A 25992-nucleotide genomic window follows, 5' to 3' on the forward strand; every position below is an offset into this window, starting at 1 on the left:
TTCTATTACAAATTTTCGGACCTTTGGCACCAACACATGATTGTCATTTTATTGTACAAGACCAACCACTATAAGTTGTACCCTTTGGTCATTTTATATATGAGATGTCCTTATCATATCCTACCTACTCCTGACATATTCCTCTATTATTCCTAGGGTTCCAGGAGTCAACTCATATTCTTCCTCATTAAGCAATGACCAGACATGGTCCCCTGGGTCTGTACTAGTTGTACGACCCGACTTACGATCCAGGATGCTGCAACTTTCCAAATCTTCAGCAAAGCAATCTTCATCCACGCTGCAGCTTTCAGTATATTCAGAGCCATTTTTGTTCCTACATCATCAAACATCCAGGACAAGCATTACTAGTTCAAAATGATTAATTAACACTAAAAACAACTTAAATTAAAAAAAAAAAATCCTAAATAGGCATTGATTATATGTCTTAGGCAATGCAATGCAATCAATTTCTTGTCATTATGGGAGTTAAGTACAACGTGATAGTTAACTATTTTGCCGGTTATCACTTATGTTTGTTGAATGGCCAACCACACCAGAGTTTAATTGATTTGTTTGAATCCAAGGTTCCACATGCGTTTAATAATCACCTCTTTAAGGTTGTTTGTATTCCTGGAAAACCTTTATTGTTCTACACTTCTTCTGATGAACCTAAATTTCCTTTCTACAAGAATATGAAACTCATATATATAAAGGGTGTGGAGGAAGGGTTGCTTCTTGAAGTGGCCCAATGTATCATTGAGTTTTTGGATTATATATATATATATATTATGCATCCTAGTGAAATATTTAGTTGTCAATGCGACCCTCAAAGGTTGAAGAAATATTTCTGTAAGTGTCATTGACCTGTTGTTAAATTTTTTGAGATGGTATTGGTTGCTCATGCATTGTGTTGCTCTTTGTTGATAAAAATGGCTCTAAATTTGAGGAGAATAAGGTTAGATATGTTGCTCACCAAGGATACTTCTTAAGGGAAAGTCTATGTCTCATTGAAGGATTAGAGGGACAAAACTTGTTATGTTGCTCATGTCATTGAGGAGAAAAAGAGAAATAATGATATTGCTACGGTTGGTTCGTCGCAACAAATTGTTGGGGGTACACTCCCGCAAAAAGTTGATGACTTATGCATCCATGCCAAGTAATTTGACTGCTTTTGCTACGACTTCAATACTTGGTCATAGTGTTTCTTGTCCGTCCCTCATGGAAGAGTCTTCTGAAAAAACTTCTATCCCTCGAGTCGGATATTGCATATGTGAAGAATGGAGTGAAGAGCGGAGCAGTGTACCTAACCTAGATGAAAGGGTTAATCATCATCATTACCTTCTTAGCTATGTGTTTTAGGGCACTCATTACCTTCTTTTACAAGAAACATTATGAAAAATCCCCATTAAATATTAAAATACTAGATCAAATATGAATTTTATTGAACTATTACCTTTTCCCCATACATTTTATAGGCTTAAAGAGTATATTTATAGGTTAAAAGAGTATATGATGCAATGATGAAGATTGCTTAGTTTGTGAGTTTACTTAACCATGAAGAAATCCAAAAAGAATACTTAGCCACTAACAAAGCTTTGAAAAAAAATATTTTATCAAAAAGTAAACTTAGCTACACAAAATTTTCAAACCCCAACTTAGAATCATAATACACGAATGCGTGTAAGTTCGATAAAATAGTAGTTTGATAGTTGCAAGGACTATATCAAAGTCCATGCAACAATAGATAAACAATAGCTTTTCAAAACAGAAGAGCACACTACGAAAACCGAAAAACAAAAACGAGCAAAGAAACTTTAATTTCTTTATGTATGTTTGGAGAACCTTAAAGAATAACCGTTCATATATTCTTTTACACCAAGAAAATTCAATTTCTAATGTAAAAAATCATGCTTTGAATAATGAATATTATATAACAAATATATATACATATATTTGTTATAAAAAAGTAATTGATGAATGAAGTATTGTGAATGCCAAGTTCTGCTAGGAGTTGGGAACAAAAGTTCCAACATATCCAAAGGCCAGGAGGAAGAAAGCAATTGCTTGCATATATAGGAATATGTAGTAGTAATTTTTCCCATACATAAGATCATAGCAGCCACAAAATAGGAGGTAGAATCCAACAAAAAGTTCTGACATGTGAATCCTAAAACACAAAATATCACAAAAAAATGAATTATGGATTGAAAGTATGGAATACTCTCTCTAATATATTTTTTTAATCGGTCTCTAATTTTAAATGTAAGCAAAAAGTCTATACAACAAATACATTGACCTTTTTTTTTTTACCTGTTTCCAATCTTAAATTGAAGCTTTTCAAGTCCTTTACTATCTTGGTCCTTAAGAGCATTTCCAAGTTTTTCTGTGACAATCCATTCATTCACTCTACTAGTCTCTAGTATACCAATAATTGTTGCCTTTGCTCGATTTAAAGACATGGTATTCTCAAAGAGAATCCAAAATACAACTAAATGCAATGACCTGAAAATAAAATGAGAAACAAATTTGAGTAACTTCATCAAGATTCTAATTGCAAACAAAGTTCATTGTAATCAAACTCTTATCTAAAATCTACTTCCCTAAAAAAAAAAAATTAATCTAAAATCTACTTTTTTGTGAAATTCGATTGTAAGAATATCTCAAAGTTCATAGTAAAAACCATCATCTAATAAAACTTTTAATAAAAATATATTTAAATATGTAAACTTAATAAAAAGAGATATTTTAGCTAAAACTTTTAAAATTTAAAAGTTTATAAATTATTAATTTTGTTTAATGGAAGGAGTAAAACTTTAGTTTAATTAATATTTAAAATGTAAAAAAGTTACACTTGCATACAATCACATCTCACCAAACAAAAGGAGGTTAGGTCTAGAGGAAGAAGTTAGACTCTCACAATATGGTGAACCAATGTTCAAATTCAGATAGAGAGATGTACTCATATTTAGTGTCCAACATGCCTCAAATAGGATTACCTCTCGTGGAGGGAACCAATGGAAAACCAAAAGAAAAATATCTCACCAAGCATATAATTTTGAGAAACTAATATATCAAAATGACATAAAACATAAATGAGTGAATAATCCATAAATAGAAAAATGGAATGGGTCGAACTGACCCACTAACAATATATTGACCCGATTTAGTCCATTTATGTAGTTGGATCCATCATATGAGCACTCAAACTAGCCATTTTGATAGCTCTATATTTTTTCTTTTTGTGTGTATGTATCTATCTATGTTAATAAACTTGTGAGCTTATTTTATATCACTGCAAAAAGATAGAAATCAAAGCTTTTCAATAGAATTGGATTTGGGATTGTAATCAATTTTAAGACCAAACATAGTTTGACCAACCCAACCTGTAGAACCTAACAAAGATTGAGACAAATGGAAGAGATGAAAAGTTAAGTAAAAAAGACCTTGGTGCTGCAACCGCGTTTAGGAGGGTGATGATGGTAGGGATATAAACAGTTCCCCATTTAGGGACCACAATCTCAGGCACCATAACAGTTGCAGGTAACACAATGCAATATAACACAAATGTGTTTATGTGAACCACAATCTTCCGGACAAAGAAAAAACTGTAAACCATATATGTTTTCTTCCACAAAGACACTTTCTGCCATAGACAAATTAAATTAGCAGATGAATGAATATTTTTATCATAATTTAAATTGTAAGTAGGTAGTGTATTCATCAAGAGACCAACCAATTACCTTGTTTGTGAGAATCTCCATAATCATTTTCCTGAAAAGATTGGCCGGTCCACATGACCATCGATGTTGTTGGTATCTATAGGCATTTAAAGTACTGGGCAATTCATTTTTAACCTATAGACAAATTCATACCATATAGCAAGAGAACCATCTATGTTAAAATGAGACCAATGTAATTTAACACTCTTGTCACATTAAAATTTGGTAAAATACCAGGTAAAGAGATATGACTAATTTTGAGATTGAATTAAGTAAATGGAACCTGTATATTGGAGAGGTATAAGAATTTCCATCCTTCGAGACTTGCACGTACTGATAGATCCATATCTTCAACTGTGGTCCTATCTTTCCACCCACCAGCTTCATTCAACGCCGAAATTCTCCACACACCCGCAGTCCCTATGTCATTTCATTTTCAAGAACACAAAATTGACTGTAATGTAATGTAAATTATTCATCATGCCACAACCCAACAACATAGTTCTAAATTGCGGTAGCTAAGAAAATGCAACATGTATTGGTCAAATCTTTTTTCATATTTTCTCGCAATATTAAGGTTTGCTACTGGCGAATATAATCGCAATTTAGCACCATGTCCACTAGGAAGCATGAACTTATTATAACTTCACTGTTCTTTTTGAAGAGGAAAATGCATGAAATTGTTTTAGGAATGTGATGAGCTTACCATTGAAGCCAAAGAAGGCATAAGTAGAAGACCCCACTTCTTGTTCAACCGTAAAATGATAATCAAGTGACATCTTTTGCATCCTCGTCATCAAACATTCATTCGCATTTACTAAAAACAAAGTAAAAAAAAAAAAAAGAAGTCACTCACATTGTGCATTACTCCGAAATGATTACTCAATAATGAGAATACTCCATAATTATAGAGAATCTTGATTTTATATTGAATAGACAATTACCGCCAAGATTTCATGGCTGTAATATGCTATGGTTGCAAATGATGAACCAATATATTTTGAGGAATGAATGAAAGAGAAAGCTTTGCAATATGCTATGGTTGAAGAACTGAAGACAATTGAAAAAATGAAACTTGGTACTTGACTAAGTTATTAGAGGAAGAAGAAAACTATTTTTTTGTAGGTTAGAGGATCAATTAGCTGATATCATGATAAAGCTCTTGAAAATAGAGAAATTCAGAGAGATGAGAACATTCTTAATTGTAGATCCTTTACCGGATCAATTAGCTGATATCATGATACAACTATTACAATGACATTTACAAATATGAGATGCAAATATGAGATACAAAATCTAACATTTTCAAAACAAATAAAATCTACACCGCAGTGTAGATTTTATTGTTTCACTTTTAAGTAGCTATGTGTAATTTTGTGTTCATGGCAAATTTGTCCGAATCACGTTTGTCACCATGTTTTAGAAAAATATCTTTTAAAACTTCAACAAAATCAGAATTAATGTTAATTCAAGCATGCACTAAATATATCACCGCTATATGCTATGCCGCAACTTATAGGTTAATGCGATTCTAGAAGAATTAGGGAAAAAGAGTAATTACCAAACTTCCAGCGAGCCTGAACGAGACCAATTTCAGGATTATTGACAAGGAAAGGAATGGTTTGGCAGAGGAAATCAGGTTCAGGTTGAAAATCAGCATCAAAGATGGCAACATATTCACATTGTAGGACATGACTATGTTTCATTCCCTCCTTTAGAGCACCAGCTTTGTACCCATTTCTGTTGTCCCTAACTTCATACTTTATGTTCACACCTTTGTTTCGCCATCTACGGCATTCTTCCTGTACCAACTCCTGCAATTTTTTTTGTTCACTTGCCACAATCATTCACAATCACCTTTAATACAAATTTATCCCATCATTAGTCATATCATTTACTATTTATAACTGTTAACACTGCTAAAAATATTTAACTAGACACAAAAAATAAAAACTCTTCTCTAATTTTGACGTCTTTAATATTTAACATGATTCTTTCTAGAAAAAATCGAGTTCGTTAGAGTTGTTCATTTGAGAAGCAGCTCATCTCCAATAAAAAAACCAGTCTTCCTACGGATTCACGCCTATTTCGTGGAATTAGCTTAGGGTGTCTATTAAAAAGAGAGAGAAAAAAAAAACTGGTTTTGTAGCATATATACCTTGATTGTTGGGTCAGTTGAATCATCAAGAATTTGTATGATGATTCTATCAGAAGGCCAAGAGAGTTCACATGCAGCACCAATTGATAGCTGATAAACCTACATTTAGAACCATATATATATATATGATAAAGAAATGTCAAATTCAAAGAGAGAAAGTAGTGCTTTTAAAAAAAAAGGTCACATTAAAATTGAAAATTCACCTCTCTTTCATTGTACATTGGGATTTGAACAAGAACAATAGGGTAATTAGAGTTTTCCAACTCAACATCATCCTTAATAGTCTCCCATTTATAACGTTTCTCAGGTGTTCTTTTAAACAACTTCACTAAACAAATCACAATTCCCATGTAAACTATCTCAACCAATATCATCAATGACATGCTTAGGCAGATAAACACTGCAGCTCTCAGCATTGGCACGATCAAAGGTTCTCTTATTTTCCTCCAAATAAACGCAAGTTGCATACCAACTCCTTCACTAGCTACTTGAAACACCTCCATATTTTTCTTGAAAGACAATGACCCACTTGGTTGAAATCAAAGTCAAAAAAACATTTATGAAAAGAAAAGAGATGTAGAACAGACCATTGACAGTGCAAAGCAAATAAAGGGTTGACCAAGAAACATAACGAGTGTGTGTTTGTGTTTGTGTTTTCCTTTTTCTAAGAGGTATAAAATAATTGTGCACGGCACGACGTGCATGTGAAGTTCGAATATAAAAAGTTATTAATTCATCTTTACATTTTTTCTTCTTCTTGGATTTGAACTAGACTTAGACATGCGGTAGCGTTTTGACGTCCATTTGACACGCAAAAAATACCCAAATTCATCTTTTAAGTTCGTTGCACGAGTTGATCTCCTATATTCATTGTATTTTTTGAATTCATTTTCTTCTATTTCTATGTAATTTTCTTCTTATGTTAAAAATAATAGTAAAATATATTTGAAAAACTATCTATTTTCTATCAATAATGAAATTCTTTAAAAGGATGAACTAAAATCTACAAAGTTTGAATTTATTACTTCTTTCATAAAATAGAATTCTATATTTTTAATTGAAAAGTATTAATTATTGAGATTAATTCTATATGAATCCTTCTATATATAATATAAAATATAATAGTATAAGGAAAAGCAAGCCTCTTAAAAAGAAAAATATACCAATTTGAGAAATTGGGAGGTACATCATGGGTCACCTATGATTAATAGAATCAAGATAATAAGTAAATTTCTAATGATAAAAGAAAGAGAACTGCTATATCCAGTGAAAATTGCATCGCGAATGAATCACGAGAATTGCGACAGCCAATTGAATTTGTTCATGAGCGGAAAACATGCTGGTTGGGCTGCTAAATTAGCATCAAACATTTTGCCACGTGCTTTCGGGATGAAGTCTCTGTCTAATATCTCGCTATAAATATCTTTTCCCTGAAAGAAATGACTACCGATAAAAATAGTGTGATTACTATAAAATAATCATTCATGAATATCTAACATATTTTAAATCGCCTGTGTCGACGTTCCTGTCAAGCATTGGTTAGAAATCCGCCTAAATCTTTTTTATAGGTCCACAAAATTGATGATATTAAAGTTTATGAATCTAGTTAATATCGCGTGGATATGGTTTTTTGTTGAAAAACTCTTTACATGTTATAAAAAAATACTTCATAAATATAATATTGTTCAAAACATAAAAATTTACTTTGAAAGAGAAATGAAAGGCGGCGAGTTTGACGAAATTACAGCGACACCACAATTTTTTACAGCTCTCTAGGGTTAGACTCTTTCTATTGGAAGCATGGGTTTGTTAACTTGTTTGCAGGGTTTTGAGAAAACTGTTTATAAGCTCGATCTATACAGAAAAATTAAGGTTCTTTATGCATCTGCGGCTGTATGAGACAACTATTTAGAACGAATCAACTAAATTTAACTACAATTTTCCGCAATATCAAGCATTGAGACCGTTATTGTGATTTAAAATCATGATGTACGTAGATAAGAGGCCGAATAGTTAGTTTCCATGCAAAATGATATCATTGTAATGTTGCATACTTAAGTAACCAAGAACTTATGTTAGATATTAAAATTGAAACTTCAAAAAGCTAAATGCGCATTGAATAATGCAAACTTTATTAAAAACAAAATGCATGTTGAAGACGAATACATAAACAACAAAGCAAACGGCGTCGTATAAAGGCACCCAAACGAACACCCATATACACCGTACATCAAATAAAATTGAAACAAACCAACCAAAGACAAGCTGCTCGCATCTAAACCCCTTCAAAATAACCACCAAACCGACCAAAAATCATGTAGTAGAACCTTTGCTAGTGGTGAATAATGAATATTATATTGCAATTTTCTTCATGCTTATGTAAGTTGAAGTCGCAAAACTAAAATTGGTGAATAAAGTATTGCCAATGCCAAGTTCTTCTAGGAGTTAGAAACAAAAGTGCCAACGTATCCAAATGCCAGGATGAAGAAAGCAATAGCTTGAATGTATAAGAATATGAAGAATTGATTTTTCCCATGCATAAGATCATAGCAACCACAAAATAGAAGGTAGAATCCAACAAAAAGTTCTGACAGGTGAATCCTAATGATTGAACACAAACAAAACAATATGTAGATAGGTAAGTACTTAAATATAACTACAAAAAGTGAATTATTAAATGCTATAAGAAATACTCCATCTGGTTTTAAATCTAAGAAGAAGAAAAACCAATGGTCTAAATGCAAAGACTTTTTTGCTTATATTTGTTGAGACCATGAGAGTAATATTTTACACGTATTTTTACCTGTCTACAATTTTAAATCGAAGCTTTTTGAGTTCTTTACCACCATCTTTACCCTTGAGAGCATCTCCAAGTTTTTCAGTGACAATCCATTCATTCACTCTACTAGTCTCTAGCAGACCAATAATTGTTGCTTTTGTTCGATGTAGAGCTATGGTATTTTCAAAGAGAACCCAAAAGATAACTAAATAGAATGACCTGAAAAATGAGAAACAAAATTGAGTAATCAAACTCTATGGATAATTTAAACTCAACTTTTGTTTATGAAATTCGACCGTGACAACATCTCCAACTAGATTACTTATAAAGTTTTCAATTATATAGACCAATCAAACAAAACTTTAATTTTTATCTTACCAGAGCTGATCTAGGAGGCACATTGGGTTCCTTAAAATAAACAATGGTATTTACGTAAGAAACTATATAACTATTAGGTACTAGCAATGTATTTACATATGATTTATAATATATTTGTTTCTAAAATATCTCTTCAAATATCTACACGATGTGATTTATTTAGCTGCATGTGTGGAAAAAAAATACGTTGATAATATTGTATACAAATGAAATCTACAATTTTTACTAGTAAAATTTATCTAAGCTCAGCTCATGTTGAATTTGGACTATTAAGTGTGCTTCTTTTAAAATCTCACGTTCGAATCCCTCCGACGACAATTTTCTACCAATATGCATCCTATAACAAGTAAGTCAATCCATTAGCCCACATATTCCATATTAGTTGGTCCTTACATAAAATGTGATGTCCAATGTCAAGCGGGTGAGCTAGATTTGGTCCATATATGTAGTTGGACACATCATGTCATAAAAACTTAGGTCGGCCTAGTCTATTTGAAATCTCTACAGAGTTGCTTTTGAGTATGTATATGTATCTATCTACCATTGTTACTAAATTTGAGAATTGATTTTATGACCCTGCGAAAAGTTAGAAATCTCTAAGCTTTTGAGTAGAAATAGGTTTGGGACTATAACTAATTTTAAGACTGGACTCCAAACATAATTAAACGTAATCAAACTATGTTGGACCAACTCAAACGTGATTTTGAGATGTGTGTCTGTAAAACCAAACCTAGGTTGAGGCAAATAGATGAAATGAAAAGTTGAGTAAATAAAGACCTTGGTGTTCCAACAGCTTTAAGAAGGGTGATGATGGAAGGGACATAAACAGTTCCCCATTTAGGGACCACAACCTCAGGAACCATAACAGTTGCAGGTAACAATATGCAATAGAACACAAATGTGTGTACGTGCACCACAATCTTTCGAATAAAGAAAAAACTGTAAACAATATGTAGCTTCTTCAACAAAGACACTTTCTGCAATGGTAAAATTAAACAAGCACATTGATGAATTCATATAATAAATTATATTATAATTGGCCAATATATTCATTAAAGGATCAACCTTGTTTTTACCTTGCTTGTGACAATCTCCATAACAATTTTTCTGAAAAGATTTGCTGGCCCACATGACCATCGATGTTGTTGGTACCTATAGGCCTTTAAAGTACTTGGTAATTCGTTTTTAACCTATACCAAGAACACCATATATTAAAATAAAACCAATGTAACATCATATTTTGGTAACATAACAACAAGTAAAGAGTTTAGAAATTGGATTAAGAAAATGGAACCTGTAAATTGGAGAGATATAGGAATTTCCATCCTTTGAGACTAGCACGTACAGCCAAATCCATGTCTTCGACGGTGGTTCTATCTTTCCATCCACCCGCTTCATTCAACGCCGAAATTCTCCATACACCAGCAGTCCCTATGTCATTTCATTTACAGGACCTTAAACATTGACAGTAATGTAATGTAAATTATTCATCATGCCACATCCCAACATACCACAAGAAAACATGAAACTACTTCAACTATTCTTTTTGAAAAGGAAAATTGATGAAATTGTTTTAGGCATGAGGTGAGATTACCATTGAAGCCAAAGAAGGCATAAGTGGAAGACCCTACTTCTTGTTCCACCTTAAAATGGTAATCAAGTGACATTTGTTGCATCCTCGTCATTAAACATTCATTTGCATTCACTAAAAACATAGGGAAAAAACACACAAATTGTAAATCTCATCTATATTCATTTTTCCAAAAAAAAAAAAAACACAAATTAAATCTTTCAAAAAACATAGTAGGTAAAATACTTTTTTTTTTTATATTGTGTTCATCATATTCTTATATATTAGTGACCAACGATTATTGCATCTTTCTTTATAATTATTCTACATTTATCGCACCCGCAGACATATTATGTATTCGGGTTTCATATATTAAAGTTAAAGCGATTCTTGAAGAAGAAAAAAAGTGAAGTACCAAACTTCCAGCGAGCTTGAACGAGACCAATCTCAGGATTATTGACAAGAAAAGGGATGGTTCGGAGGAGAAAATCAGGTTCAGGTTGAAAATCAGCATCAAAGATGGCAACATATTCACATTGTAGGACATGACTATGTTTCATTCCCTCCTTTAGAGCACCAGCTTTGTACCCATTTCTGTTGTCCCTAACTTCATACTTTATGTTCACACCTTTGTTTCGCCATCTACGGCATTCTTCCTGTACTAACTCCTGCATTTTTTTTGGTTCACTTGTTACAATCACCTGTAATTAAAACTTTAATGCTAGAACTCTTTTATTAGATAAAATTTATATAGCTTTCATTTCATCACAAAACGTGGGATTTAATTCTTAAGTGTGAGACTCAAATGAGTTTCATCTGTGATTGTTAAAAGAGTGTTGGTAAGAAATTGTCTATAGCACTCATCACCCATCACTAATCATGTCATTTACTATTAATAATTATTAACACCACTAAAGTATTAGTTGAATTTTAGAACAAAGAAAAAAAATCGGCTAGGATTTTGATATTTATAATACTAGTTAGCAAGGAATTATAAACTTTTCGCTCCCCCATCTAACAAGTCGCTCTTGTTTTCTCTCTCTAAGTTTTCTCTTAAGTTTTTAGCAATGTTGAATGATATATTCTATCATTTTAAATCAATGAATATTGTTTTGTTTTTGTGAAAAAAATTCTAGCTATAGACAAAATTATATATGGTTTTTTATGTGACTCGTATTATATATGATTTTATATTGCTAGTTTAACTTTTTTAAGTGGTATTAAGATTTATTAACATTGTGTTGCACACTGCATTATTCTCTAATTTTTATTTTATTTTCGACAAAACAATATTCTCTATTTTATATATTAAAAATATGCACACATGTGAACATGATATTGAAACATTTGACAATATCACTCCCACCCAAAAGAAATAGAGAGAATCTTCCCATAAAGAGAATTGCCCATTCTTATATAAATTGATCGAAATATCCCTACGTTAACTTAGATTGGTGCGTAACCTGCGTGACTTAAGTCACATTCAGTATATACCAAATGTGATTTAAGTCATGTTGCTTTCTGGTATAGCAACAGAACAACAACCATTCTACCATTCTATTTTTAAAACTCTCAATTGTGATTTTGCTCTCTCCCAAGTGCGATTTTCATCAACTTTGATCAAAGCAACATCAAATTCTACCCCAACATGAAGTAAGTGATTACGATTATTTGACATTGGTTTATTTTTTTGTTTAAAAGTTAGATTTTTTTGATGAAATTTCATAATTTTAGGTTTTCAGGATAGAATTTGCATGTTAGAATTTTTTATCGTTAATGATGAATTAAGTTAGAAATTGTTGTTTACTTGTTGATTAGAGTAAGTTTGACTCAAATGTGGTAGATTAGAGTTAGGTTAGGGTTGCATGTTTATGTTGTAGTTTTTAGTTTTAGGGTTTATGTATAATTTGTACTCCAAGTGTTTGATGAAATGTTTGAATGAATTTTTCATTGATTGTTTTTAATTTCTTATGGTGTAGATATGAAACAATGGACAATTTGTTCAACGTTCAAGTATGCTTCAACAGTGGAAACCTAACTTGTTCAAGGTTCGGGACGATGTCACGTTAAAAGATATAAATTATCAACTGAATGAAATCAAGCAAAGACTAAACCACAGAGACACAAGGAGGGTAAAATATGTTTAGTATGAACGTCCATCGTTTGACTCAAAGGGGAGATTGACGTTCAGTCGGCCGGAGTTAACGAACGATGACGACGTGCAAAGCATGCTCTCGATATTTGGTCAACACAACATGTTCCCGAGGATCGAGATGGATTCTACATTGCTGAGATCGCCAGAAGATATTCTCAAGAGTTTGATTCGGCCAAATGAAGATGTTTATGTAGTATTATTATGTTGTGTCATTATTTTGTTGGATTTTAGTTTAATTCTTGTTAGTTTGCTGAAGATGTCGGTATTGCAGTGTCTTATACTTAACGTAAAGGTTTGCAAGTCTCTTTCAAAGTTCACAAGAATGAAGAGAATAAAACATGTATTCTGCCGAATCAACTATATGGGTCTGTTTGGTGCACATGATAAGAAGACATGATATGATAGAACTATCATATCCTGATTCAATCCGTTGTTTGGTGCACCAATAGAAAAGGATAACTTAAACTTATTTCTAATCCTATCCTAATCAACCTTTGTTATTTTTATTCTTAGTTTTTGGTGGGTTAGCAACCTGATAGCATAAAACTATCAAATGTTTTGTTACAAGACCTCCTTCTACTCCCACCTCCGTGTTTTGTTAATCGATTTCCCGTTCCTTGTTCCCAACGAGTAAATTTTCTTTAACGGCAACACACATAATTGTTTTGTTTCCACTTTTCAAATTACTCGAGAAAATTGATTTCAATTTGTTGTCTCATAGAGATATGTATCTCATAATACATCCATTCCAGCAATGTATGGGAATTGATTTCAGCAATTTCTTAATCCATATCCATATATATATACATCCCGTCCAATTCCAGCAATTTCAATTTTATCGTCCGATTCCAGCAATTTCTTGAAATAATATGCATTCCCAATTTCATTTTTTTCATAATTTTTTGTGCTATTTCCAACGAATTATTTTGTACGGGAATCACGAATTGTGCAGTGCACGTGATTATTCTTAGGTTTTTTTTAAATTACCTTTGAAGAATGGTGGATAATTTACCCACCAACCAATGAAAATGAGCAATTTGTTGGTGGGGTCAAAATAGTTCATGGATACCACTTAAAAATGTGTTTATGTGGCTAATGTGTATTGGTTGGGGTAAATTACTCACCATTCTTCCATGGGTACCCTAGTTGTTTTTACTCCTTTTTAATTAAAATTAAAAAGCATATCTTTTGTTTAAAAAAAAAATAAAATTTGTCTTCTTTTCTTTCTTTTTCTGAAACAATCTAACCAAAATATATGATATGAAAATTCAATATGAAATCTGTCTTCTCCATATTTGATTCTGCTATAGCCAGGTCTGATGTGAAAATTCTTACAAGCAGCTTCAAATGGTAGAAAGGATACCAGTTTATCCTAAGAGTTGTCTCTAGTATACAAATAACATGCCAATGTCACAACTAGTATATTGGATCCCATCAATACCAGAAGCCAACAATAACGTTGGAAACCAAAAACTTACTCCATGGAAAATCTAGAAGCTAATCCATCTAAATTGGACTCAAACAACAAACTGAAACCAAGGAACTATTAGGTTTCTATATGAGGAACAAGACAATAAACTAATAAAGAGAAAGAACACTCAGAGATGCAACATTAAACATATACAGTGGTACGACTTGAAGGACAGAACCAGAGGAATACAGAGGAACACATAAATAGCGGTATGACTCGACTTGTGGAGGAAAACGGAACTAGGGTGAATATTTGATCAACAACAAAGGTCTTTAATTTTGAGAATTGGAAGGAAATCAATATAGAATCTAAAACTACCTCTATTTTGTGATGGATCTTGCAAGAACAGAACCATGTTTATGGTGGTAACAGCTGTAGAAAAGCATGGGAAAAAGACAGCTAGAGAACAAAAGAAGAAGAAGAGGGTGTTTACGTTTGGTAACCGTGTGTCATAAATGAGAGAGATGGTATTGTTGACTTATGCAATTTTCTCCACATAGGATACACACGTCATTCGTGGAATTCTTAGAAACTATTTCGTAGGAATAAGCATTTCTCTTTTTTGTTCCCAATCATTGAGAAAACTGATTTCAATTTTTTGTCGAGATAGGAGACGAATATGTTACACCTTTGTTAAATTTGCATCAAACACATATAAAATAATGCTATCATTTTTTTTATCTTATCATGTGTGCACCAAACACATGATAGGATAAGCGTCTATCATGTCAGTATCATATCCTATTGTTATACCCTGATTTTGGACCTAAAAATACTCGTTCAAATTTCTTTTCTAACACTGATACTTGTCAGTTCGCTGATGTTTTACTCTGAATCTTTGTTCTCTTTTCGTCTGCATATTTTACTATCTCTGTCTCAAAGTACATTCAAGCTCGATTTTCTTGCATAAAATCATTCAGAGTGTCTTTTCTTGCATTACAAGTCATTTAAGAACTCTCAGAAACATCGCATTACTTTTCTTGCGCTTTATTTCAAAAAATCATACAAAAGGGTATTTTGGTCATTTCCTGCAGTGGGACCCATTTTAGTCCCTGTGTTTGCCTCTGAGTCTTTTCAACCTGTCTGTACAAATCATTGTTGAGTCTTTGTTTAAAAATCATTTCAAAAATTGCATTTGAGTCAGTTTGGATCAGTTTAGTCCCTAGGGGCATTTTGGTCTTTTCCTGTCAAAATTTCGACAGGGAGGTATTTTAAAATACCTCATGTCAGTAATTGGTTCGTTTTAGTCCTTTTGTTAATTTTATTTTGGCTAAAATATGGTTTTAGTCCTTTTGCAGAAAGGTCCCAGGGGCATTTTAGTCCAGATTTTCGATCCACATCAGTCCCAAAACAGATGTCATTTTTTCATTGGTTCTCAGATACACATGGCAGGCTATAAATAGTAAAGGTGTCAGATCAATCAAAAAAAAATCAGTGCCAACTCACAAACAGAATTTCGTTTTCTCTCTCATCCTAACAGAATCAAACACAAAAAATCTCAGAAAAGAGGGAAGAACACCAAGAACAAATCATCACTAAATCAACAGATCCGAACCAGATCTGCTCAAAACCAACTCCGATCATCACCAAATCAACGAATCCGAACCGGATTCACTCAAAACCACCTCGAATCATCACATCAACACCAAAATCGTACCGGATTTTCGAGCAAAAACAACACCAACGGAGGCTATAGCGCGCGTGAAAGAGAAGAGGAGAGATTCGAAGTTTTCCGAATATCTTTTTTCTCCGTTCTACGACAGAGGTAACGCGTTTCTCCTTCCTTTCTAAGCCATTTCCGCGCGTTTCTTGCTTGAAATTGCATGTGAAAAAGTTTGTTACGGATAAAGATTTGTAGGTCTAGGCTTTTGTGTTCGGATTTTGGAAATTTTGAGGCCGGATTCGGACTCTAGAGAGAAAAGGATATCTAGATCCGTAGTTATTTTTTTCAAAAAAAGTGTGAAATTTTTTTCGAAGTTCAAGTGTAGATCTAGCCCAAATCTCTCAGCCCTTTCTAAAACTAGTGCCGGATTTGTGTAGAGGAGGAAGAGACGAAGCTTTTGGTATAAAAATTTTGAAAAAGAAAAAAGCTCCGACGCGGCGGCGCTAAGGCCGGCCACCGCGCCGGAGCAACTCCGGCCACCTCCTCCACCTTCGCCGGCGAGTTTCTTAGAGAGAGGGGAGAGCTTGTGTAACTTAGAGAGAGAAGGAGGTTGTTTTTTGTGAGTTTTTTGTGTGAGTCTCCCTTTTATACTATCCTCCGTTCCCACGCGCGCGCGTGCATGCTCTTGTTGTGCTCCCTCACGTTGTGAGCCCTCAGATCCGGATCGTTCCAAGATCTGAGGGCTGCTGTGCATTTCTTTTCCTGATTGTATGTGTGAGTGACCTTTGACGTTCATGTGACCTCAATGCTAGACCGTTGGATCTGAGATCCAACGATCCAGGATGCTCTTGGGTGGATTCATGTGTGTGTAGTCATTTAAGGTCTTTTGTGTTCCTGTTTCTTTAAAACTCTTTGATTTGGATCATTTTGATCTAAAGGTTGTGATGAGATCTTGAGGATTAAATCTGGACCTCTGGATTCATCCAACGGTCCAGATTAAATCTTGCTGAGTTTTTTTTTATTTCTTTTTTTAACTGTTTTTTTTTCTTTTTTTTATTTTTTAAATACTGTTTTTACACCTTTTTTGACATTTTTATGTTTAGAAAAATTCTTAAAAATCCTTACATATTTCTTGATGTATTTTATTTTTATTTTTTTTCTCTCTTTTCTTTTTCTTTTTGATTGTTTCTTTTTCTTTTTCATGATTAAAATTGATAAAAATATATGTGCTTTTTTGTGCCAAGAAATAAAGTGCGAAATATTCCTATAATTATGATATAATGCTTGGCTTGTATATGTCCTTATCATCATCATATCATAGCTCAAAATCAAACCTCTTTTAAAAATGGCTATGATGAGGGAATTATAAGCCATATGCATGTCTAAGTGTATAACCAATTTTAGGTATATTTTGCCCTTTTATTTCATTTCATTGCTCTTTTCTTTTTTGCTATTCTATTCAATTTTGTTTACCTTTTTTTACCATTTTTATGCCTTATGATACTAATCATTTCATTTCATATTTCATCCATCCCATAGTTTAGGCATCATTTTTCTATTCATTTCTATATCAAATGGGTTTGTAATAATTTTAGGTAGATTAGCTTTCTTTTAAATTACTCGCAAGACCATAGCATGTAAACTAGGGCAAAGTGTAAAGGACAATGGACTCTAATGATGTACACCGACACGCACACACGTTGCATGTTTACCGTTTAGATGTATGCTTAGGAAACGCGATCTTTAGACAAATGCCAATTTTCCAAAAAATAATAATAAATTCCATCACTCAATTTTTTCCAAACAAACCTTGGAGTCAAAACTCCATTGAATTTTTTCCTTTATTTTCTTAATCAAATCCAAATGAATCCTAATTCCTACTTAGACTTTTTTTAATAACAATTGAACCAACCATTCACCATTTTCTTCTCTTATGCCTTTAAGGCCTCTTTCTCTTCTTCAAAACCATTTTCCAACAAAAAACTAAAATCAACCAAACACACAAAAAAAACATTTTTTGAAAGAGAACTACATGGAGTTTGATCCCTTAAATGGGTATGTAGGCATGAGGTCAAAACCTCTCCAAGTCTACTAAAATAAAACCTCAAACACTTTCTCCCCCCATTCTTAACATAAATAAATTTCCTTTTTTCATAAATAGCATTAAAAATAAAGCGTAGACATAAAACTAAGAAAACGGCTCCTATAGAGTACTATAGTCACCGCGGGTGCCTAACACCTTCCCGTAGTGAAAAACGACCCCCGAACTTAGAATTTCTAGGGGTTTTCTCAATTTTGCCCTTCCCAAGAAAAAATAGAGAATATCAAAGATTGAAAGGTTCAAGCCTAATTAATGACTTGACACCCGAAAATCGCGATAACACCTATCTTTATTCATTTTCTAATCGTATCATGTAACTATCATATCCTAGGCACCAAACGGACAATATAGGTTTTCACATCGAATTCCTTCGTATAGGATGAGTGTCAAACAAAGGAATGCATTTCTAAGATGTTGTTTTGAGCTTGATCATGCTCCTTGGTCATTGAAATTTGTCCGTAAAATTAAGTTCAAAATAATATATTGGAATGCATTCCTTTTTGTGATGACTCATCCTATATAAAGGGATTCGATTGAAAACTTATATAATTAGTTTGGTAGAATATAAGTGTTATGTTCTCTTGCAAACTAAATGTCCTATTGACGATTTAATCATTAATCCATAACGATCTTGAATAGTCTAAATTGTGGGAATAGGACGAAAGATTTTAATTGCAATGGGTTAAAAAAGAAAAGTTTTGTATAGCATACCTTGATGGTTGGGTCAGTGGAATCATCAAGAATTTGTATGATGATTCTATCAGAAGGCCAAGAGAGTTCACATGCAGCACCAATTGATAGCTGATAAACCTGCAATTTGAACAACACATATGTGTATGTATTAATGAGAGAAAGTTGTGGTTTTAAAAGCTGACTTTAAAAGTAAAAAGTCAACATTGAAAATTCACCTCTCTTTCATTGTACATTGGAACTTGAACAAGAACCATGGGATAATTAGAGTTTCCCAACTCAACATCATCCTCAATAGCCTTAAATTTATAACACTTCTCTGGTGTTCTCTTAAACAACTTCACATAACAAATGACAATTGCCATGTATACTTTTTCAACCAACATTATCAATGACAAACCTAAGCACAAATACACTGTCCATCTCAACATTGGCACTATCAAAGGTTCTCTGATATTCTTCCATATGAACTCAAGTTGCATACCAACTCCTTCACTTGCTACTTTAAATGCCTCCATTTCTCAAGTGTGATTCAGGTTTTGCTACTTCAATATAAAGTATTTATACACAGACAATTTTATCTGTGACGAGTACAACAGCTATAATATAAAATAAATCACCTCCTTCTGTTAATTTTGCATATAAAAAATATAGTATAAAGATAATTTAAATATCTGTTGCTCAGAAAATTAAAAGGACAATTTATACCATGCTATATACTAAAAACACAAAATGGTTAAATATATTTATTGGTCCATGAAAAATATTCATTAATCTAATTATTTAAATTTAGTCTTTACAAAAAATTTCTTCTGGAAATGGTATTTGCATTTTCTGTATGCAGATTGAATAGTATATTTAGCTATAAAAAACTGAGACAAGCTCATTAATTGGCTGCCATTTTAGCATGGCCTAAACGGTAAAAAAGTTAAATCTAGCTAGCATGGCCTCAAGGGTTTTTGAACTGAGTCGAAAAAATAATCGGATCTTTTATTGAGAAAATTTGAAAATGACTTCCCTATTGGATTTTGAACTGACACAGTACCAACATCTTCTCGTCCTTAATAATTGGAGGAGCCACATGTTATCCAGGGTATTCATGTGCGCCACCTCAACTTCATCTACTCTTTTTTTTATAACGCTAAAACTTTATTAATAATTAAGTCGACGGACAAAACATAAACAACATCGCAAAAGACGTTGTATATAGACGAAATACTCAAAAAAAATAAAAATAACATACACCTCATACATCAAAATATCAATAAAGACACATCCCAACGTATGACTACCCAAAAAAAAAAAAAACTGACCACCAAAGTCAACGCCAAAGTCACACAATTGCAGAAACCAAAGTTGAGACAACACCTCAAACTCCATCGTGAATATATAAACAAGTTCCAAACACCTATGCAGCTACTCACACCAAAAAATTTATCAAAACCGACCTAAACCATATAATAGCACCTCACATTCTCTTTCCACAGTTGAGCCCAAAATAAACACCCGAATAATACATATTCGAACACTCATCCGAATTCCACCACCACTTGACCTCCAGTTCGCCGAAGAAGACACCAAATCAATCTCAAATAACTTTAGTCTAGAAATTGATCCCAGTCTCGAAGCAAATGCAATCGACCCACCAAACTCTATAAACAAATAATTAAGACACCCCTCGAATCTCGGACTATTGGAGAAGACACCTTGACCAGCCTAAAAACTAGACATTAACTCCCAATGTTGAAGAAAAAGTGTTCGGCCACCATAATCCATACAACAAATCCCTAAGGCAGTGAATAGGTGAAGTGGTAGCGCAAACATAACAAGATCAAAAAATGGTTCTGCTTCTGCGGTCCTTTAAGTTAGATGTTTATAACAAGTTAATTAATCCTTTAATTTTTTTTTTGTTACCAATGAGTATTTTAAGTTCTTTTTTTTGTTACAAATTGATCCTTTTAAGTTATATAATATATACATTGTCACCCATTTTTCAGCCAATTTCTTCTTTAAAAATTGATTATGGACCACTTAACATTGAGGTCAAAGAGCTAAAAGTGTTTATAACATCAAATATGATTACTTACACACATATTCTTCTTGTTTTTTTAATTCAAGCATAATTTTATAAATAAACATTTCATCAAGAATATTATAAATCAAATAATCGATCAATTTTGTTTAAAATAAAGATCGAATAAAACACCTATAAACCTTAATTTTGAGAGTTGTGGATTTGGATATACCAACTTAACATTAATTATTCATATAAACATTTTTTAACTAAACTTGATGAAAATAGGATAATGATGCAAATATTTTATGACTTAGATAACCAATTTATAACTAAAAAAAACTTAAAAACTAACTTATTATAATCATATAATTTAAAAGACCAAATATGATATTAGATCTTCATTATTATAGTTTTTCTTTTTATCTCTTAAAGTAAAGTTGGAACCTTCTCCTCTCTATATAGACACGTGCAGCAACAATCACACACACTAGAAACTTTTTTTTGACAAGACACTAGAATTTATTATTGTTATTATTGTTATTGTTAAAAATTATTACACACATTCAAAATATTCTGACAAAACGACATGAGTGGGAATCAAACTTATGTCTTCATATTAAAAATTAAGTACTTTACCGCTGAATGAAATCATGGGAATCTTTCCCGTATTTGCAACCTATAATAAATAAAAGATTTCATAATAGATTTTTGGCTTAATACATCCTCCGGTCTCTTAGCTTATTTTATTTTTTCAGTTTGATCCCTTAACTATTAAGTGTGTAAATTTAGTCTCATAAGTCTTCCTCCGTTTACTAATATGGTCCTTTCTGTTACTTTTTAATCTTAAATGTCTAAGGTGAACCAACCTTAAGAGTTGTCCACTATAGATCATATTAATCATTTTAATTTAAACCGTTTGATTATTTTTTTTAAAAGAGGACCATTTGATTATGTAGGTCTATTCTATTTAATGGTGCACCATCAACACCTAATTTTTTGTACATTTTCTTCATCTGCTTCCATACTCCTCTTCTTCATATTCATCGAACATTCATCAAAAACACATTAACCCGGGAAAAACCATGATAAAAAACACAATAAAATACCTATTCACAAATTTCTAGCAACCTCGTCTCATTCTTCATTAACATCTCATTCAATTTTTCATTTAAAATATTCAACATAATAACCTCACAATTTTTATACAAACAATCAGAATCAAATCGCACAAACAACATTTTTTTCCTCCCAAAATCAATAAATCAATTAAACACCATTAACCATAACAACAACAAACATCATCAACAACAAAGACCATCAGTAGTGAAATTGAAAAGAAACGCAACAATGGAATCAAGACCATCAATAGTGAAACCTTCACAAGAAGTAAGAGAGAAGATTGTGAGGCTTCCAAAAAGTGTGGTTTGTATAAAAGGGAACCGCAAAAATTGCAGCAAAAAGTGCGGCTGTATAAAAAGATTGTGATGTTTCCAGAAATTGAAATTGAAAATGAACGCAATGGAAACTTTTTGGATTTCATTTAATCTCTTCCAAACACGGAAACGCGGCCTCCATAGCCTTGATCTACGGACACACATAACCAGCGTTGAGAGAGAGAGGAGAGGATAATGAGTTAGATTTGATTATGGGCATTTGTGATGGTATTGATTTGGGGGTGTTGCTGGCTATTTGTGAAAAAAGAGTATTGATATGGGGATGTTGCTGTGTTGTTGCAGGAAGGGAGAAAAGAGAATGATGATGCAGAAAGGGAGAAGAGAGAAGAGAATGCGTTGTTACTGTGTTGTTTTTGTGTTGTCATGAAGAAGGAAAAGAAAAATTTGGAAAAAGGTTGATGGAGATTTGAGAAGGTAGAAGAGAGAAGATGATGAAAAGTGAAAAAATTAGGTGGTGAAGGTTCACTGTTAAATACAATGGACATGCAATCAAATGGTTAAAATCATATCAAGAATTTTATACATTAAAATACTAACAGAGAGGATCACATTAGCAAACAGATGACGACTTATGGAATCAAATTGACACACTTAATAGTTAAGAGATCAAACTGAGAAAATAAAATAAGTTAAGGGACCGGGGAATGTATTATGCCTAGTTCCGTAAAGTATCTAATTTTTTATTAAACGTATTTGAATTTTTATTTTTATTTTTAATTCTAATATTTATGTATTTATCATATAAATAATTGTATTTTTATCACTACAGGGGTTTGAACCCCGGACTTTGCATATATTATGCATTGTCCATACCAACTGAGCTAAGTTCACGAGGACCCACACGCATATATATGATATTATAAAAAAACTTATCATTATTATTATTATTTAGAAATATTTGCACCACTATGCTAAGGTCCTGGCTAAGTCATTGGTCTTTAAGTCTTTATTGAAAAAATATTAGAAGAAGGAACCTATCCAGGATCGGATCTTGGGTTGTGCAGAGAGCTTAATGGGTCGGGCCTCTCCAAGGTATGGACCTCATATATTTTTTTATAGCGCAGTAGTACTACGTTCTAAGTACTACCCCACTAAAAAATCATTATTCTCTTTCTCTCTAATACCGCGTGTTCCATCACCATCACTCCATCAGACTTTTCTTTTCTTCTTTCCCGATTTGATTTCTTTTTCCTCTTCTGTTGTCTTGTTTTAGTCCTATTAGAATTGAGTTATCTTGCTTTTGGTGTTAGGTGAGTGTTTTTTGGGAGGGTGGTTTGAGGTTTCTCATGTATACGGTAGTGATTTTCACCTTGTGTATCGCATATATACGACATCTTGTATTTATCTTTTAAAAAATTTAAATATAGCATTGTTCTTTAAAAAAATACGTTTTCATTTTATTACGGACCTCTTTTCATTACAGAATCAAGTCTCCAGATTTATAGGAACGACCCTGCTATCTACCACTCCAACCTCTTCTTCTCCTTCGATTTGAGAATGAACCCACGTACCACTCTCTAAAGTGGGTTTTTCTTTAATGCATGCACATGTTTTTGTTCTAATAGTAATGTTATGCATGTTTCATGTGGTGCTAATTAATTTTTTTTTTTTGGAAGGAATGTGGTGCTAATTAAATGTAGCTTACTTTGAAATAGTACAAGCAGTCAAGCAGCACGAGCAAAAATGTTGTTTAAATATATTATTTTATACCAACACGACAGTTGTATGAATACAAATATTTGCTTTAAGAAGAAAAAAATGAAATATATTAATAATAGAGGTGTTACCTCTTTAACACAAAATGTACTAAAGTGGTCACTCCACAAAACCAAGAGTCAGAATAATAATTACATAAACAAAGGTCACTTAAGGCTCAGACACAACACATGTTCCAACCATCAACTCTAAGAACCGTACACAAACGTGATATTATTAGCTTTGAGCCATCAATATGAATGGAATTTAACTTTTTCTAAAAGCTGTATAATAGGGGTTTGGATGTTATTAAAGAGCCTCTTATTTCACTCATTCCAGACCAACCAGATACACAACAATCAAATTAGTTGAAGAAAAGATCTGCGCCTCTTCGAGTGACATGTACAATGAATAAACTGAATAAAATAGTCATTAAGAATACTAGGATCAGCCCCTCCAACACCCAACCAATGCTTGGTATACTGCCATAAAGAACTAAATACGTCTCAATGGAGGAACAAATGAGATGTTGTTTCATCGAGATCACACCCTGCCACACACTTGGTTGTGTCTTGCTGAAGGATGCCGCGCCTGACAAGGCTTGTCTTAATAGGTAGTCTGTCTTGCAACAATCTCCAAGCCAAAATCAACACTTTCAGAGGAACCTGCTTATGTCAAACAAGATCTCCGAAAACATCATAAGAACAAGTGGCATGATTAGCCATGATCTGATACGCTCCGCTCACAGTGTAGCCCTCATGGATGTCTGGCTCCCACTGCCAGCTGTCATAACTATCATAATGCAAAACAAAACCGTCAAATAGGAGCCTACACTCCTCTACCATGTCCTCCTCCCACGCCCACAATCTCCTCCTCCACCTCCACGCCTCACCACCTACCTCCCAACCAAGGTTAAACATTTCCTCCTGTGACGAGTTCAACAATTAATATATATATCATCTCCTTCTGTTAATTTTGCATATAAAAAATGGTTAAATATGTTTTTGGTCCCTATAAAATTGGGAACTTCTAAGTTTAGTCCTTACTTAATTTTAATAGGTTTTTTAATCCTTACAAAAAAGAATTACTTCTAATTTTAATCCCTATTACAACAAAGTTTGTTTAATTATCCTTAAACTCTTAAATTTTTGAACTATTTTTTTAAGACAAGTTTAGAACACTAAGAAATGTTCATTTACCAAAATTTATATTTTTTTTAACATGAAACGAATTAAATATGAATTTTTTAAAACGACAAAAGTTAAAGATAAAATTAACAAAATCTGAACGTAAAAATCAAATTTTGTGAATTTTTTTTGCAGAGGAACTTTTAGTAATATTCTTAACACGTCTACAAAAAATTGTTTAAAAATTCAAGAGTTTAAGCATAATTAAACAAATTTGAATTGAAGAGGGACTAATACTGAGTGCAGAAAAAAAAAATTAAGGACTAAAAATACTATTAAAATTAAGTAAGAACTAAACTTAAAAGGTCTGAATTTTATAGGGATAAAAAACATATTTAACCAAAAAAAAAATATAGGCTAACGATAATTTAAATATTCGTTGCTCAGAAAATTAAAAAGGACAATTTATACCATGCTATACTAAAAACACAAGATGTTTTTTTAGTCTATGCAAAATATTCTTTGATCTTTTTTTTTTATAGATATATAGATGAAATGGCAAAGCTATCATAAACTCACACACACAAAATGGCAACAATTTCGACATTTTTCCCAGTTGAGCTAGGATTTATGGGACATATTCTTTGATTTATTTATCTATATTTAGTCTTTAAAATAAAAACTTCTCGGATTAGTATTTACATTTCTTTATGCAGATTGAATAGATCAAAATTCAAAGACAATAATTGCAGCATGGAGTCGTAAGTTGTATCTTTAGCTCCTTCAAAATAAATATTGTATCTTAAGCTATATAAACAAACGGGACAAGCTCATTAATTAGCCTGAATGGTAAAAGAGCAAGTAAAAAAAAATTGGATCTATATATATTGAAAAAATTTGAAATGGTTTGGGAGCGGGGGGGGGGGGGGCTGACTACCCTATTGGATTTTGAACCGGCACAGTACCAACATCTTCACGTCCTTATTGAAAAAATATTTGTGAATGAACCTATCTACCATTCTCCAAAGTGAGTTTTTTCTTCAATGGATTAAATGCACGCACATGTTTTTGTTCT

General features: G+C 32.7%; 3 protein-coding genes across 4 annotated transcripts; all 3 read right to left on the reverse strand.

The window, feature by feature from the left end:
- Positions 1 to 1624: 1624 nt before the first annotated feature.
- LOC25483900 (glucomannan 4-beta-mannosyltransferase 9) lies at positions 1625 to 6507 on the reverse strand. 2 transcript variants are annotated; one of them, XM_013612618.3, is made up of 9 exons: positions 6081 to 6507; positions 5878 to 5976; positions 5281 to 5533; positions 4426 to 4536; positions 4003 to 4139; positions 3741 to 3854; positions 3444 to 3643; positions 2311 to 2502; positions 1628 to 2167 (listed from the first exon to the last, which is right to left on the reverse strand). In XM_013612618.3, exons 1-9 carry the CDS (start codon positions 6378 to 6380, stop codon positions 2005 to 2007), a joined length of 1569 nt encoding a protein of 522 aa, XP_013468072.1. In that variant the 5' UTR covers positions 6381 to 6507; the 3' UTR covers positions 1628 to 2004. The 2 variants fall into 2 exon arrangements, with proteins under 2 accessions (XP_024641557.1, XP_013468072.1); XM_024785789.2 differs by lacking the exon at positions 6081 to 6507 and having other exon boundaries at positions 1625 to 2167; positions 5281 to 5576.
- Positions 6508 to 8315: 1808 nt separating this feature from the next.
- LOC120578262 (glucomannan 4-beta-mannosyltransferase 9-like) lies at positions 8316 to 10131 on the reverse strand. The gene is made up of 4 exons (XM_039830807.1): positions 10111 to 10131; positions 9812 to 10011; positions 8681 to 8875; positions 8316 to 8478 (listed from the first exon to the last, which is right to left on the reverse strand). Exons 1-4 carry the CDS (start codon positions 10129 to 10131, stop codon positions 8316 to 8318), a joined length of 579 nt encoding a protein of 192 aa, XP_039686741.1.
- A 182-nt stretch (positions 10132 to 10313) lies between these two features.
- Positions 10314 to 19142, reverse strand: LOC25483901 (glucomannan 4-beta-mannosyltransferase 9). Its single transcript, XM_039830809.1, has 5 exons — positions 18843 to 19142; positions 18646 to 18744; positions 11020 to 11305; positions 10629 to 10739; positions 10314 to 10465 (listed from the first exon to the last, which is right to left on the reverse strand). Exons 1-5 carry the CDS (start codon positions 19140 to 19142, stop codon positions 10314 to 10316), a joined length of 948 nt encoding a protein of 315 aa, XP_039686743.1.
- Positions 19143 to 25992: the final 6850 nt, after the last annotated feature.

Source organism: Medicago truncatula, chromosome 1, assembly GCF_003473485.1.
Source record: "Medicago truncatula cultivar Jemalong A17 chromosome 1, MtrunA17r5.0-ANR, whole genome shotgun sequence".
Lineage (NCBI taxonomy): Eukaryota > Viridiplantae > Streptophyta > Magnoliopsida > Fabales > Fabaceae > Medicago > Medicago truncatula.

Bases quoted from the DNA above. Each gene is read 5' to 3' on its own strand.
- LOC25483900 (XM_013612618.3), bottom strand. From the start codon at position 6,380: ATGGAGGTGTTTCAAGTAGCTAGTGAAGGAGTTGGTATGCAACTTGCG. The intron at 3,644-3,740 runs GTAATTGGTTGG...TGTCTATGGCAG, and splicing joins TGGAGATTCTCACAAACAAG to AAAGTGTCTTTGTGGAAGAA. The intron at 2,168-2,310 runs GTAAAAAAAAAA...TTTGTGTTTTAG, and splicing joins CAATTTAAGATTGGAAACAG to GATTCACATGTCAGAACTTT.
- LOC120578262 (XM_039830807.1), bottom strand. From the start codon at position 10,131: ATGGAGATTGTCACAAGCAAG. The intron at 10,012-10,110 runs GTAAAAACAAGG...TTACCATTGCAG, and splicing joins TGGAGATTGTCACAAGCAAG to AAAGTGTCTTTGTTGAAGAA. The intron at 8,479-8,680 runs GTAAAAATACGT...TTCAATCATTAG, and splicing joins CGATTTAAAATTGTAGACAG to GATTCACCTGTCAGAACTTT.
- LOC25483901 (XM_039830809.1), bottom strand. From the start codon at position 19,142: ATGGAGGCATTTAAAGTAGCAAGTGAAGGAGTTGGTATGCAACTTGAG. The intron at 18,745-18,842 runs GTGAATTTTCAA...TTCAAATTGCAG, and splicing joins CAATGTACAATGAAAGAGAG to GTTTATCAGCTATCAATTGG. The intron at 10,740-11,019 runs GTACTTCACTTT...CTATGTTTTTAG, and splicing joins TCAAGCTCGCTGGAAGTTTG to TGAATGCAAATGAATGTTTA.